Source organism: Equus caballus, chromosome 10 (genome assembly GCF_041296265.1).
Source record: "Equus caballus isolate H_3958 breed thoroughbred chromosome 10, TB-T2T, whole genome shotgun sequence".
NCBI classification, from domain to species: Eukaryota; Metazoa; Chordata; class Mammalia; order Perissodactyla; family Equidae; genus Equus; species Equus caballus.
In genome coordinates, this window is record NC_091693.1 from 8,614,715 (window position 1) to 8,629,146 (window position 14,432).

At 41.4% G+C, this 14,432-nt stretch overlaps 1 protein-coding gene, 1 long non-coding RNA gene and 1 other non-coding gene across 11 annotated transcripts in view; 1 reads left to right on the forward strand and 2 right to left on the reverse strand.

Moving 5' to 3' along the window:
• The first annotated feature begins 1,066 nt into the window (after positions 1-1,066).
• Positions 1,067-13,717, forward strand: LOC106782140 (uncharacterized). Of its 2 annotated transcripts, none has more exons than XR_001378986.3 (3): positions 1,067-2,804; positions 10,557-11,549; positions 13,334-13,717. It is a non-coding gene; the product is annotated as an uncharacterized lncRNA (long non-coding RNA). The 2 variants fall into 2 exon arrangements; XR_001378987.3 differs by having other exon boundaries at positions 1,977-2,804; positions 13,337-13,717.
• On the reverse strand, positions 7,021-7,151 carry MIR9091 (microRNA mir-9091). Its single transcript, NR_128114.1, is given in 1 exon segment — positions 7,021-7,151. It is a non-coding gene; the product is annotated as a microRNA mir-9091 (primary transcript).
• The window catches only part of ZNF527 (zinc finger protein 527), a 48,532-nt gene continuing 45,459 nt past the window's right edge, over positions 11,360-14,432 (reverse strand). For all 8 annotated transcript variants that reach the window (XM_070224236.1, XM_023651325.2, XM_001494162.6 and 5 more), the window contains one exon: positions 11,360-13,549. In XM_070224236.1, coding sequence (XP_070080337.1) covers positions 11,976-13,549 — 1,574 coding nt within the window. In that variant the 3' untranslated portion in view covers positions 11,360-11,975. The remainder of the gene's footprint in view (positions 13,550-14,432) is intronic.

Here is a 14,432-nt window from a genome sequence, read left to right on the forward strand (position 1 = left end):
TGCAGGCTTACAGACTGTTGATAAACAGCTGCTGCACCAACCACCTCCCAAACTGACCTATTCAAATCCTGGGACACCCCCCCCCACCCCAATTTCCCCTAATCCTAAAACTAAAGGGTTAATATCAGATCTAGCAGGGGGCTTCCAAGGTCCTGCTCCATCCCTGGCCTACGTCTTCCCGGATGGCCAGTGCCCGTGCCTCATAGGCTGATAAATATTCTACATGATACTACAGGTTGCAAAGCTTTCCAATTCCTTTCCAGGCATGTATTTCTGTACCATCACGGCTGTGCAGAGCACTGAGTTCCCTGGATGTGTGGAATAATTTCCTGAGTATGTGAAGAGAGGGTGCGGAGGGCAGGGACAATAAGAGTGGGGATTGGGTAATTTGTGATCATAGCTTCAGCCCTCTCACCCCCTGGAGTGGGAGGAACCGAGGACCCATTGCCCAGAGAAGCCTGTTAGGATAGCAAACTTTAGACGAAATGTTGAGCATAGGTTATTTGAAGAAAGAGGGAAGATATCAACTCATCTGGGCCATGGCTTTAGGGCTTAAGTGATGCAAACTTCTTCCTTCACGCTCCTCTGGTAAGAAGCACAGAGTCCTGTAGTCTGGAGGAAGAAAAAGGAGATAGAAGGCTCCGGGCCTGTCTTGCAGCTTCCCAACACACGATTCGAGACTCATTCTTGCTTCCTTCTCTGACTCTTGATACACACGAAGATTCTTTATTCTTTATTCCCCCCAAACCGCCATAATACTGGGGTTGAGTCCCTCAGACACCAAGGAGCAGCTTGCATCCCTGGGAAAATGGCTGCATTTTGCCACAGCGCTTGCCTTCGGCTCTAGGGGATGGAGTTCACTACTCTCTCCTGAACAGGGGGTGCACACACCAGAGATGCTCAAGGATTTATTGTTTAAATCACCTTAATAAGTCTAATAGCAATAATGACATTAATACTAATAACTAGGTAAGAACTTTGTATATATCATTATCTCATTTGATTCTCAAAAAAAGAAAACCATAAAAGGAAAGTGCAATGTTAAGTATTTTCCCCCATTTTACAGATGATGGAAACAAAGAGGTTAAGGTAACATCCAAAGTCACGCGCTTTGTGGGTGGAGCCCGGCGTAGCATCGAGGTTTCTCTGACTCCGAGACGAGCCCTCCTTGAGTAAGCCAGCGTGGCCTTGAGCGGAGTGTGCTCCCGCTGTCTTCTCTGTAGGTCACACGGAGAAACACTTGTGAATTCTCATTACAAGACCAAGTCCGCCACGCAGGAGAATCTTGGTGCTGGGAACCTTCACTCTGAGACTGAAACTCCTGTCTTCTCTCCAAAGATCACTTTTTCAGGGATTCTCTAAGACTATTGGGGGAAAGGAGGGAGCAGCAGGGGGGATTCACAGCCGTAGATCAGAGACCCTAGAAAACGCCGGCCGCGCAGGGCCATTATCGCACTCCGCAAACGGGCCCCGGCGCCGGCGCGCGCCCACCTCCAGGCGAGGCGCCGCACGCAAGACGAAGGCTCAGGCTCCTCCCACCGAAGGACTTTCAGACACTCGCCCTCCTCCTGCGGCAAAGTCAGCCACTATTTGAGGCAGAGAAAGAAATGCTCCTATTCACAAACACCGGGTTATCATTAGGTCACTAAGCGTTACCCAGTGGCACTCACGCCGGCAAGCCACAGAGGCACACCACCTCACCAGGCTGGTGACCGCGTCACAGGCGCAAGGCCGCAACGGTCTCCCTCACACACACGGTAACGCACGACACGGTCACGCGCAGGCGCCCACGAGCAAGCTATCACGGCCTCACACGTTCAACCCTCGTAGCAACACGTCACAAAGACACACGCTCTAAGCAGCAGCCTGCAAGACACACCGGCGGACGGACACAGACCTGACAAACCGGGCACGCAGGGACACACCCTCACACGCAGCCCGGACACAGACGGACACACAGCCGCTGGCGGGCCCGCATAGGCCGGCCCCTCCGCAACAGCGGGTCGCAGCACCCAGCGGCCCGGGACCGCACAGACGCGCCTAGCCGACCCTAACACGGCTAGCTACGCACGCTGTCGCGTCACCAGACCGCCTGGGCCGCAGTGGCCCCTGGGAAATGTAGTTGGGGGAAGGGGGAGGCCGGAAACGCTCGGGCGAAGGGCTCTGGGGCTGGTAGTTCAGGAGGGAGAAGCCGGCGCTTCGCGCTGTAACCCGCGCGAGGGGCGCCCGCCCCGCCCTGGAGCCGAAGCCCCGCCCCGCCGCGCCCCGCCCCGGAGCCGAAGCCCCGCCCCGCGGTCCCGCTCAGCCCGCTAGGGCTGCGCAGCGGCGTTCCCGCACGGAGCGGGGGCGTAGCGGGAAGGGAAGGGACCAGGGCGCCGGGCAGCGGTGGAAAGGAGGAAGCTCCGTAGGGCGGAGAGGGAGGCTTCCAGAGACCCTCCCACCAGCAGAGCGCGAAGGTGCTGTGGTCAGGAAGCCCCAGAGCTGGGAGCATCGTCGTGGGAGAGGAGCGCTCTGGTGATGCTCGTCCGAGGGGAACAGCAAGCCAAGGGACCCGCAGATGATGTTAATTGTGGCAGCTCATTGCGTTATAACGGGGCTCAGAGGCTGTAAGATGAACTTTGGGACGCTCCGTTTCCCTAATATCACTCTGTCTCAGAGCAGGCAGAGCTGGAGAAAAAGACTTGTGAGTGCTGCGGACACAACGAAAATGTCTTCCTGGGGGAGGCGGAGCTCCTGGCTGCCAACTAGGAAGGGAGCCCTCGAGAAAACACTCACTCACTGTGCCCGGGCAACCCATGATGCAGGTACAGTCTTTTGTGGTGCTGGGCTCCTGGGGGACTGGAGGAGGGGGCATCTTGGGGGCTTCCAGCACCAGGGCCCACCAACCTTTACCCCAGGTGCCGCCCAAGGCAAAGCAATGGCTTCCTACGCCCAACACCCACACTATATGCCCAATTTTTCGGCAAGAATTAAGGGTCTTCAGTGTATGTCTTGGGACCAGAATAAGCTAAATACCTGGAGGGAAAGGATTTTCCCCGCAACGACATTGAGGAGGAGGGGCTCGCAATAGGGACCAATAAAAATTGGTCCAAATCATGGCACTTCTCAACCTTCATCATGGCGCAAACAGAAAATGGTAAAATTTGTATGGCACACTGGAGTTGTATAAGTTAGGGTGTAGATTAAGCTGATATAATAAAGACTTCAGAATACGGTGACCTAAATATCATATATTCATCTCTCCCTCGTGTAAGAGTCTGGGGGTGAGCAGTCTAGGACGTGGGATAGCTCTGCCTTCCTGAACAAGTAGTTTCCATCTTTGGGACAAAGGAGGATGTTAAAATTCTCAGTGTCTCCCAGCTGGCAGGGCAAAGGAAGGGGAGAGAAAGCGGGCACAGAAATAATGATCCCTTTTGTTCACACGTCATTTGGTAAGTAAATTGGGTTTCATAAAAATTAAAAACTTTTGTGCACCAAAGGATATTACAAGAAAATGAAAAGATAACCTACAGTTGGGAGAAAATATTTGCAAATTATGTATACCATAAGGGTTTAGTCTCCAATATATAAAGAGTTATGTAGGAACTCTTTATGACTCAACAACAAAAAGACAAATAACCCAATTAAAATTTGGGCAAAGGACTTGAATAGACATTTCTGCAAAGAAGATATACAAATGACCAACAAGCACACAAAAAGACCCTTAACATCATTAGTCATTAGGGAAATGCAAATCGAAACCACATAAGGTACCAATTGACATCCACTGGATGGCTATCATTAAAACAGGAAAGTAAGTGTTAGTGTGAATTTAAAAAGGAAAGTAAATGTGGAAAAATTGGAAACCTTGTACACCGCTGGTGGGAATGTTAAACGCTTCAGCCACTACAGTAAACAGTTTGGCAGTTCCTCAGAGAGTTAAGTATAGAACTACCACTTGACTCAACAATTCCACTCCTGGCCTGTACCCCAAAGAACTGAAATAAGTACGTGCATGTTCATGACAGCAATATTCACAACAGCCAAAAGGTGTAACTATCCCAAATGGCCATCAACAAATCAACGGGTAAACAAATTGTGGCATATACATACAGGGGGATATTATTCAGCCATAGAAAGGGATGAAGCATGGATGAACCTGCAAAACATTATGCTCAAGAAGCCAGATACAAAGGTCACATGTTGTATGATTTCATTTATGTGAAATATCCAAAATAGATAAATCCATAGAGCTAGAATGCAGATATGTTGCTAGGGACTGAGGAGAGGGGCGAATGAGGAGAGACTGCTTAATGGGTACAGAGTTTTACTCAGGAGATGGAAACATTTCAGAACTAGACAGAGATAGTGGTTGTGCAACATTGTGAATGTACTAAAATGTTCACTTAAAAATGGCAAATTTCATACTATGTGAATTTCACCTCAATAATTATTTTTTAATTGGGGATGGTCTAAATACCCCAATTAAACAGCAGAAATTTTCAGACTGAATTTTTAAAACAATACCCAATTGTATGCTGCCTATGAGAAACCCATTTTAAATAGAAAGACAAAAATAGGTTAAAAGGATGAAAAAGATATGCTATGCTAATACTATTAAGAGAAAGCTAGAATGGGTATATTAATATCAGACAAAGTAGACTTGGGAGCAAAGAATACTACTAGGGACAAAGAAGGTAGTTTTGTAATGAGAAGGGGATCAATTAAGAGTACATAACAATCTCAAATGTTTATGCATTTAATACAAGAGCTTCAAAACACATAAAAACTGATAGAATCAAAAAAGAAATAGACAAAGTCACAATTATGGCTAGAGATGTCAAAACCGCCTCCCCCTCAAAAAAATTAGAGATAGTAGACTTGAACAAACAAATTAATGCAACAGAATAGGAAATACATGAATGTACCCAAAACACATCTGGTAACTTGGTATATGCTAAAGGTGACATTTCAAACAAGTGGGAAAAGATGGATTATTTGTGAATGGATCTGAGAAATGGGGTGGCCATATGGGGTAAAATTAGGTTTTTGCACAAAAAGCTTAAATGTAAAAAAATGAAAACACAAAAGTAACAGGAGAAATCATGGGAAAAATTTTAAATTATCTCAAGATGCAGAGGGCCTTTGAAACATGCATCAAAACTCAGATGCCTTAAAAGAAAATACTGGTAAATTAGATAACGTAAAAAGCAATTTTGCATAGCAAAAGAGGACTGTAAACAAATTCAAAAAACAAATAAACTGGAAAAAAGTATTTGCCAATCATATCATAAGATGCTAATTTCCATACTATATAAGTAAAAGGTCACTTTTCAACTGAATATTGAGCAAGAGATATAAACAGTTCATAGAAAAGAAGTCCAGACTCATTTATAATAAGAAAAAGGCTACACTGGGATATCATTTTCCAACTCTCAGATTAATAAAGATCCAATAGTCTTATGGCTTGACCTAATAGATGAGAAATTTATACCCCAAAGCTCAGAAAACATAGACTTTTTTAATTTACATGTAACAGTTATGAAAACTGATCACATATGAGGCTATAAAAGAATCAATACAAATGTCTGACTATAATGCAGTAGCATCAAAAACCAATAAAAAGATAGCCAAGACTTTTGAGTTAAAGGAGAGCACCTAAAGTAAATTACAAAATACGGAAATGAATAACAACAAAAACACTAAATGCCAGAATTGTAGGACACAACTTATGTAGTAGAGGGAAATGTACAGCTTTAAGTGCCTTTATCAGGAACAACAAAAAACTAAATTCTCAATTCAAAAATGTAGATTAAGAGGGATAGAGTACACTCAAAGAATTAAATTATAAACATAAAGGGCAAAAATCTATAGAGAATTAGGAGAAATAAGAGAAGAGGATAACAAAACCAAGAGATAGGTTTTTTAAAAGATCAATGATCAATAAGTTATATGAACTGTCAAGGCAGATAAAAAGAGCAAAGATGCAAATATGAAAATGAGTAAGAAACCAAATGAAGTCAGAAGAAGAATAAAAGAATCTTATGAATCACTATTTGCAACCAAATTTGACAATGCAGACAAAATGAATACATTTCTAAAAAATATAAAATACCAAAATTGGCACAAGAACAAAAAATTTGAATAAATCTGATAAATTGAAATGGTATAAAAACATCCCCTCAAAAGGAGAAAAAGCCTAAAGAACAATTTTAATCAAACTTTTATGAATGGATTTGATGACCTATTTGATAAGAGATAAATGAGGAAAAACACTGATAAAAAGAGAGTCCAAATGACTGAGCAGTATGTGGAGATATGCTCCAAGTCACCGGTAGTCAAGAATAATGCAAACTAAAACATCCAAGGAAGATAATATCAAGTGTTTACAAGGACGGAGCAAGAGGTGCTGCTGGTGAGAATGGAAACAGTTGTAGCTACTGTAGAAAATAATCTGGTTGTATGTGGTAAAACCGTGCAAAAAAACCTTTGCCCAATATTCCAGGGTAAATATTCTAATCTGGTTCAGGTCCACAAGAGGACACATACTAGGATGTTCTTTGTGGCAGCCAGGAGTGTATCCATCACTGCAGGAAAGAATAAGTAGAAAGTAGTAAATATATACTATGAATTACTAAGCAAATCTTAGAAGCAATGAATAGCATTACAGCACTGTGCACAGAGGCACAGGATAGATCTAAAAAACGGTGCTGAGGAGAAACAAAAATGACACTTTTATAGCATAATACCATTAATGTAAATTTCAAACACGCGTCTTATTTGATAAGGGATATACACACATTTAAGGATGCATACCAAACATACCTGTGTGCATACCTATGGGGGAGAATAGGAAAGAACGAAGAAACAAGTGTTCGACTAAATAATTTTGATAATGTACTATGAATTGAGGTCCAAAAATATAAATGCAAATTTTAAAAACCAAGAGCCATACTCTTCATGGCCTCTATCTTAATAGAAGGCAGAGTTCTAACAGCCTCAAATATCCGAACAGTCCGACCGACTCTGGAGCCGCAGTTCCCATCCCAGCATCAGAGAGCGGGGCTGGGAGCGCGCTGTTTCAGACTCCGTCCATATACTGGGAGGCAGGACACAGGCGCTGAAGTTACAGTTCTGTCTCCCATGAGCAGCTGGCTCTCAGGCATGCAATTCAACTTCCTGATTGATTTCATCCTTAATAACTGCCATGTTAACTGTTTACAGATATTAGATCCTTTCAAGGAATCCTCAAAAAAAACTTGAAAGGCTGGAATTTCAGTTTTCCAGATAACTACACTGAGCCTGAGACAAGTATAATCACCTTTTCCAGTTCTCCTAACTAAAGAAGCTGACATCCCTATGAAGGTCTAACTCCAATACCTACACTTGTGCCAATAATCAAAAGAGCGGATACTTCCACACTTTCTGGAAGAATACGTGAGGAATTACCATGCAAATGCTTTCAGGAAAGCTGACCAGGAGGGTGACTCATTCCCCTGTCACTAAAGTACCCTCACCTCATGGCTTCAAGGACTCTGCTTTCCTCCACCATACAATCTACTGTCTCCCTGTCTTGAGCCTCATGAATAAAGCAGAAGATCTTAGGAGGGTACAGCAAATTAATATGCTAAGTAAGAACTAGAAATCAATGTGAAATCATGTCCTAAAAAGGAAACATTTTTCCAGCTGTCTCTAAAAGGGACCCAATCATAATGGCAGCAATTTTGCCCAAAATTTATGTGCAGTCCTAGCATCCAAATACAGTAACTACTAAAAGAATGCAGGACTCTGCACACAAAGCTTTGCATTGTTTGCTCAGGAAGAGAGGTCCGAAAGACATTTAAAAAGAAAGCAAGCCTTCTGTAGGGGAGAGAACAAGTGGAATTATGACGTATCTGAAGAAGCTTGGCCACACCTCCTTTTCACTTATCAACTGAGGCAGTGTCAAATTATCATTAATTTTCAAATGGTCATTTTTTTAAGTTACTGAAACAATGTTTTACAAATCCTGGCACAACTTCTGGTTTTATAAAGGGTAACTAATACCTACTTCTTATTACAGTGAACTGTACTGTGAAGTTGGGCCATTTTTTTCTTGGGCAACAGAAATGACAGAAAACAGAAAATAGAGTATAAAGGAAAATGCTATCTTACTTCAGACTCTTTCCAAGTCTAGCTAGCAAGACCTTTTACTGAGAAAAATGGTTTCCTTTCTTAAAAGGGAAACTTCTATTTCTGATTTCATATCCTTTTTTTTTAGATTTTATTTTTCCTTTTTCTCCCCAAAGCCCCCCAGTACACAGTTGTGTATTTTTAGTTGTGGGTCCTTCTAGTTGTTGCATGTGGGATGCCACCTCAGCATGGCTTGACAAGCTGTGCCACGTCCGCGCCCAGGATCTGAACTGGCAAAACCCTGGGCCACCGAAGTGGAGTGTGTGAACTTAACCACTCGGCCACGGGGCCAGCCCTCATATCCTCTTTTGAATATATATGCTTGTTTTCTCCCTCCCTAAATTCCTTGGAAGGTAGCTAACTTCATGAGTTTGGGCAGGAAACACTGAGGATGGGTCCGGAACATCCTATTATTGCAGAAAGTAAGGATGCTTGCACAGATGTCAGAGCAGTACTGAAGGGAGCAAGGAGCTAGCTTAAAGTGGCCCCAGTGGCTAAGTTCTGACAACTTGAGCATCAAAAATGTATACATTTTAATTAATTACAATGTGTTAAGGGGCCGGCCCGGTGGCACAGTGGTTAAGTGTGCACGTTTTGCTTTGGCGGCCCAGGGTCTGCCAGTTTGGAACCCAGGTGTGGACATGGCACCACTTGGCGAACCATGCTGTTGCAGGCGTCCCACATATAAAGTACAGGAAGATGGGCACAGATGTTAGCTCAGGGCCAGTCTTCCTCAGCAAAAAGAGGAAGACTGGCAGCAGATGTTAGCTCAGGGCTAATCTTCCTCAAAAAAAAGAAAAAAAATGTGTTAAGATTGTAAAAGGTCATGAATTTCTGAGATTAAAAAGAAAAATGTTAAAATGTAATTCACAAATACATAGATATAATAAAATATGGGAATGAATTTAGTAAGTACAAAGTATAAAATATATGTATTTACATCTATGGATTACATATACAGACACATATATGGATTTCCTTCTCATGGGGTATAGGAGGCATGTAAATGTGTGTCTATATATGCAGTGTGTATAGGTGGGTCTCTTCTCTCTCCCAGGTCTTTAATCAAAAGTCAAGCTCCAAAGAGGCCTTCTCTGGCCATACAATCTAAAGTATCAACCTGGTCCCCTATGTCATCCTTCCTCTTTTTCTCCTTAGAATTTACTCTCTTACATTTATATATTTTACTGATACATACTTTCTATTGTTTGTCTTCCTCATTAGAACTTAGCTGCACAAAGGCAGGGAGTTTTGTCTGTTTAGTTCACTCTGTATCTCCAATACCTGGATTAGAACAAAGCCTGGCACACAGCAGACACTCTATACACAGTTTTTAAAAACACATACACACAAATACAAACCTCCTGCTTAATCAAGAATAGATAAAGTTCTTAAATATGGTGAGCAAAAATCGCATAAACTGTAACAAGGTAGAAAGACATGTTCAGCATAATAACCAGATTAAAAAGGAATCCACCAGTTCATCGCCATTGATCATATCCAATAACCAAGTAGAAGGGGTTTCACCGGTGTGTTCTAAACAAACTAGTCCATGTCCTAAAGAGAATCAGCTGAACAGACGCAAACCCTCATCTCTTGGGACAGGAAATCTCTAGATGGTCCTAATAACTACAAGATACTAATAAGCATAAATTTTTAATAATGCTAAGAGATCAAGTCAGGAAATCACAATAAGACAATGGATTGTATAGTTGCAGATTAACAAAATTTAGTACCTCATTGTGAAGAGAAACACCAGATTGTAAAGTTCAAACACCTATGCTAAAGGCATGAGTGTGAAAGATTCTATCAACATTACTGTTGAAATTTTGAACTGTAAGAACAGAGAATCAATCGGTGGCTTGGGTTTATGTCACCTTAGAGGAAGAAATCAGGTGTCATATTTAGATCAAGAATCAGTTACTGAATAATTCAGACTCTTCACTGGTTTGAGTCATTATTCTTTTCCCTTTAGGCCTGGTGAGTTTACTGTCACCTTGGGGAGGTTTCCGAAATAAGTTATTACTCAACCCTTAGAAAGTATTAAAGTATTAAAATAAGTATCCCTATACTGCCAGGAAATATAAGAATAAATAAAAGATGATATGAATTTAGCTTGTGATATTAATACATTTTAGATTATATGTATATAAGTTTGGCAGTGTTTTATAATCACTGTATTTGTCTCAGTTCAAGTTTGAAGTATTCAATCATACAAAATCTGTAGTGTAAGTGGTTTAAAGGGAATTTGTCTTAATATTTCAGAAAAATAACTTTCAGATTTTTATTAGACGTAAGTATAAATTGACTATTAAAGCAACTACGAAAGCAGTAGTCATTGTTTCGTTCCATGCACATGTATAAATCCTATACTCTTTTCTAATTCATATGTTCTGTTTTTATAGATGCTCTCGAGACAATGCCCAAGATTCTAAGCACTTCTAACTGTTCAAGGAGGCCATGTTCCCATATCATCAAAGTTTACCTCCCTCCATCCACTCAGATCAAACAGGAATAGACTGCTCCATGCCCTCAAGTTCCTCATTACCCCGAAGAACGGTCATGATTTATTCCCTAAAAATTGCAGGCTCCAACTGCTTTACTTTGACCATTAATTGAAAATGGTTCACCCTTCTGTCTGCCAGCCATGTCTTTTGTCTGCCATCTTTAGTTCTAAAGAAGTTATCAATAAACTTCTTAAGCCAAGTTTACAATCTACCCACAAAAGAAGACCTCGTTTACAATTCTTATTGTATTCCATTACACAATATATTTAAACCCATACTGAAAGCAGAAAGTCAAATAATTCCTTTAAGATGAAGAGCCATTCATTAAACCGATGGATCCATTATTCTCTCAGCTTGCCATTCTTTCTTTAAAGGCCTCTGGTGAGTCACTGCCACAAATGACTTTAACTCCTTACAGGAGAGCCTACTAAGGAGTTTTACTAGGTGAATTTTTAAAATTCATCCTTATTGTGAAACAGACTAATAAATACTAAATTAATTTTTATCAACAAATAAAACAACAATTCTCTCAGCTTTACAAAGGCTGTGCATTCAACTTTCATACACTTGTTATATCATAAGGTTTCTCCTCAGGGTAAATAATTATGCCGTACAAAAGTCTAAGGCTTTCTCACATGTATAGCAAACATGAGGTGAATGAGTCAGGACTCTAATTCCAAGAGGCAAAAATCCAACTCAAATTAACTTAAGCAAAAAAAGGAAATTTATTGGATCACAAAAATGAAAAAGTAAAGGATGGTGTAGACTTCAGGCACGACTGGATCCAGGAGATAAAACAATGTCATCAGATTCCTGTGTCTCACGTGCATTTTCTCTGTGTTGGACAGATCTTGGGAAGACTTTCCTCATGGAGTAGCAAAAAGGCTACTGGTGAGTTTTTAACCTTACTAAATCCTTGAAACTTGCAATGCCAGAAAGAAAAAGATCTTCTCCTACTACCCATGACAATATCTCTATATGGCTCTACTGGTCCAGACAGGGCCATTTGCCAATCTCTTATTAATCACTAGGAGGAAAATAATCAGCCAGCCTATGACCAATCCACTGCCTCCCTGATTAATAGTTTCATCAGCATCATATGCACTGAGGGTGATGTAAGTCTCAAATGGGGCATAGAACAGATCAAACAGTAACAGATGTCTACCACCCAGGTTATCTCAAATAAGGGATGCTCACGAACTGAAGGCTCTTTCATATGCGCTACATTCACAGAATTACTAACCAAAGAATTCACTGATATTTATTTAATAAGGACTGAGAGGTGACTGAATGTTTTCTTTTTTATACTTGTAATAATCAGAGAGTTTCTCTATTATGAATTTTCTGATGGCGCCTGAGGGCTGAGGCACAGCTAAAATTATTCCCACATTCATTACAGTTATAGGGTTTTTCTCCAGCATGAATTCTCTGGTGTAGCCTAAGGGACAAAATCTGATGGAAAGCCTTCCCACATTCATTACATTCATAGGGCTTCTCTCCAGTATGAATTCTCTGATGCTGATTAAGGTATGAACCACAACTGAAGGCCTTCCCACATTTACTGCATTCATAGGGTTTCTCTCCTGCATGACTTCTCTTATGATGAATTAGAACAAGAGCATCACTGAAGGCTTTCCCACATTTACTGCATTCGAAAGGTCTTTCTCCAGTATGAATTCTATGATGTCGATTAAGCTGTGAGTCAGTCCTAAAAAACTTCCCACATTTGATGCATTCATAGGGCTTTTCTCCGGTATGAATTCGCTGATGTTGATTAAGGTGTGAGCGATAACCAAAGGTCTTCCCACATTCGTTACATTTAAAGGGTTTCTCTCCTGTATGAATTCTTTGATGCAGAGTAAGGGCTATGCGTCTGCTAAAGGCTTTTCCACACTGACTACATTCGTAGGGTTTCTCTCCAGTGTGGATTCTCTGATGTTGATTAAGGTGTGCGCTCTGTCTGAAGGCTTTATTACATTCCTTACATTCATATGGTTTCTCCCCGGTGTGAATTCTCTGATGTTCAACAAGGAAGGCATAACGGCTGAAGGCCTTCCCACATTCATTGCATGCAAAGGGTTTCTCTCCAGTGTGGATTCGCTGATGCTGAGCAAGGTGTGCGCTCTGTCTGAAGGCTTTGTTACATTCCTTACATTCATACGGCTTCTCTCCAATATGAGATCTCTGATGTTCGCTGAGAAAGAAGTCATGGCTAAAAGCTTTTCCACAGTCATTGCATGCATATGGTTTCTCTCCACTGTGAATTCTCTGAGGTTGAGTAAAGAACGAGTAACAGCTAAAGGCATCACCACATTCATTGTGTCCATGGGGTAATTTTCCAAAATGAGTTGTTTGATGTTGAGTAAGTAATGAGTGGAAACTGAAGAGATTTGAATAATCATTACTTTCATAAGATTTCTCCCCATGAGGAATTCCTGTATCTTTACTAAGGTATGTATTCTGGTTAAATTCTTCACATTTGTTACCTATCAAAGATTCCTTCTCAGCATGTAGTCTTTTATGTTCAATTAGAACCGAATTTTGGGGGAACATTTTATCATAAATATCAAATTTATGTACTTGCTCTACTGTGGGAACTCTTTGTTGTGTTAAAAGTACTGACTTCAAGAGAATGCTTCTCTCAGAATTATTATATTCATTATCTCTTTTCACAGCAGAAATTTCTTGAAGAGTCGTCACTTGCCTGAAATGCCTCTCCTGACTTCCCTGATATCGCTCAAATTCACCCTCATACTTCCAAGGTCCCCTGAAACTGGAGCATTCGAGGTCATGACTTGTCAGTCTTCCCAGTACTATCCTCTGGGATATTTCCTCTTCATCAACGAACCATTTTGGAGATAATTCCTTGATTTCATACCAAGACTCCCAGTCTGAAAAATATCAAGAAAGCAAATGTCTTCTAGTTTCCCTTTGCAAGGAGAAAGAAAACTGTTAGGGAAGAAACTGAAAATTTAACTGAGAGAAGGAGGGGGAAATGTACATGGGATGACATCTCTCAAATTGCAATATGAACAAAATACAAAGAAAGCACAAAGAAAGAAGAGAGCTGATAGAGGAAGGTATATGTGTTGGCGACGGGGAGGAGGTGATGGGGAAACAGGTAAAATGTAGGGCATCGAGATGAAGATAAAGCTAAATGCCAAGAAAATAAGGACTTGAGAACAACCAATTAGATCCTGACTACAGATTCCCCGCCTCTAGTCTTTACATTCTCCACCCCATTCTGCACTGGCATTCAAAAGACTCAAAGCTCCCTGAGGGCAGGGGTGAAATGTTTACTTCTTATTCTTCTTACTGTTTCATCCAGTGCCTAGGACGATGGCAGCACTTTGTTGAGTGAATGAATGCTGACAGAATACTCAACAACTTCTAAGATTTTGTCAGGGACCAGAGAAAAATTATTGGGTTTTTTCTCAGTGTCTAGAAGAAATCTGGAGGTCAGTGTTAATCATCGAGAAAAATACTGCTTATAGAATAGACACCTGTTCCTTTTAGGAGAGGATACTGGTTGAGGTAAGGTGGAAAGGAAACTTTTTTAAAAGATGATCTCAAAAAAAGGAAAATGAGAATGTCCTTTTCATGTCACACCACAATAGTCAGCCTGTACAGTGCACCACAGAGAACCTACTCCTAGGTGCCCAGCACCCTGAGGTAGAGGAAAAGAAAGATCTGAGACACGAGTCCATCTCGCTTTTTTAAACTCTAAGGAGAGACATAAAACTTGTGCACACAAAACTTCAATACAGCATATAA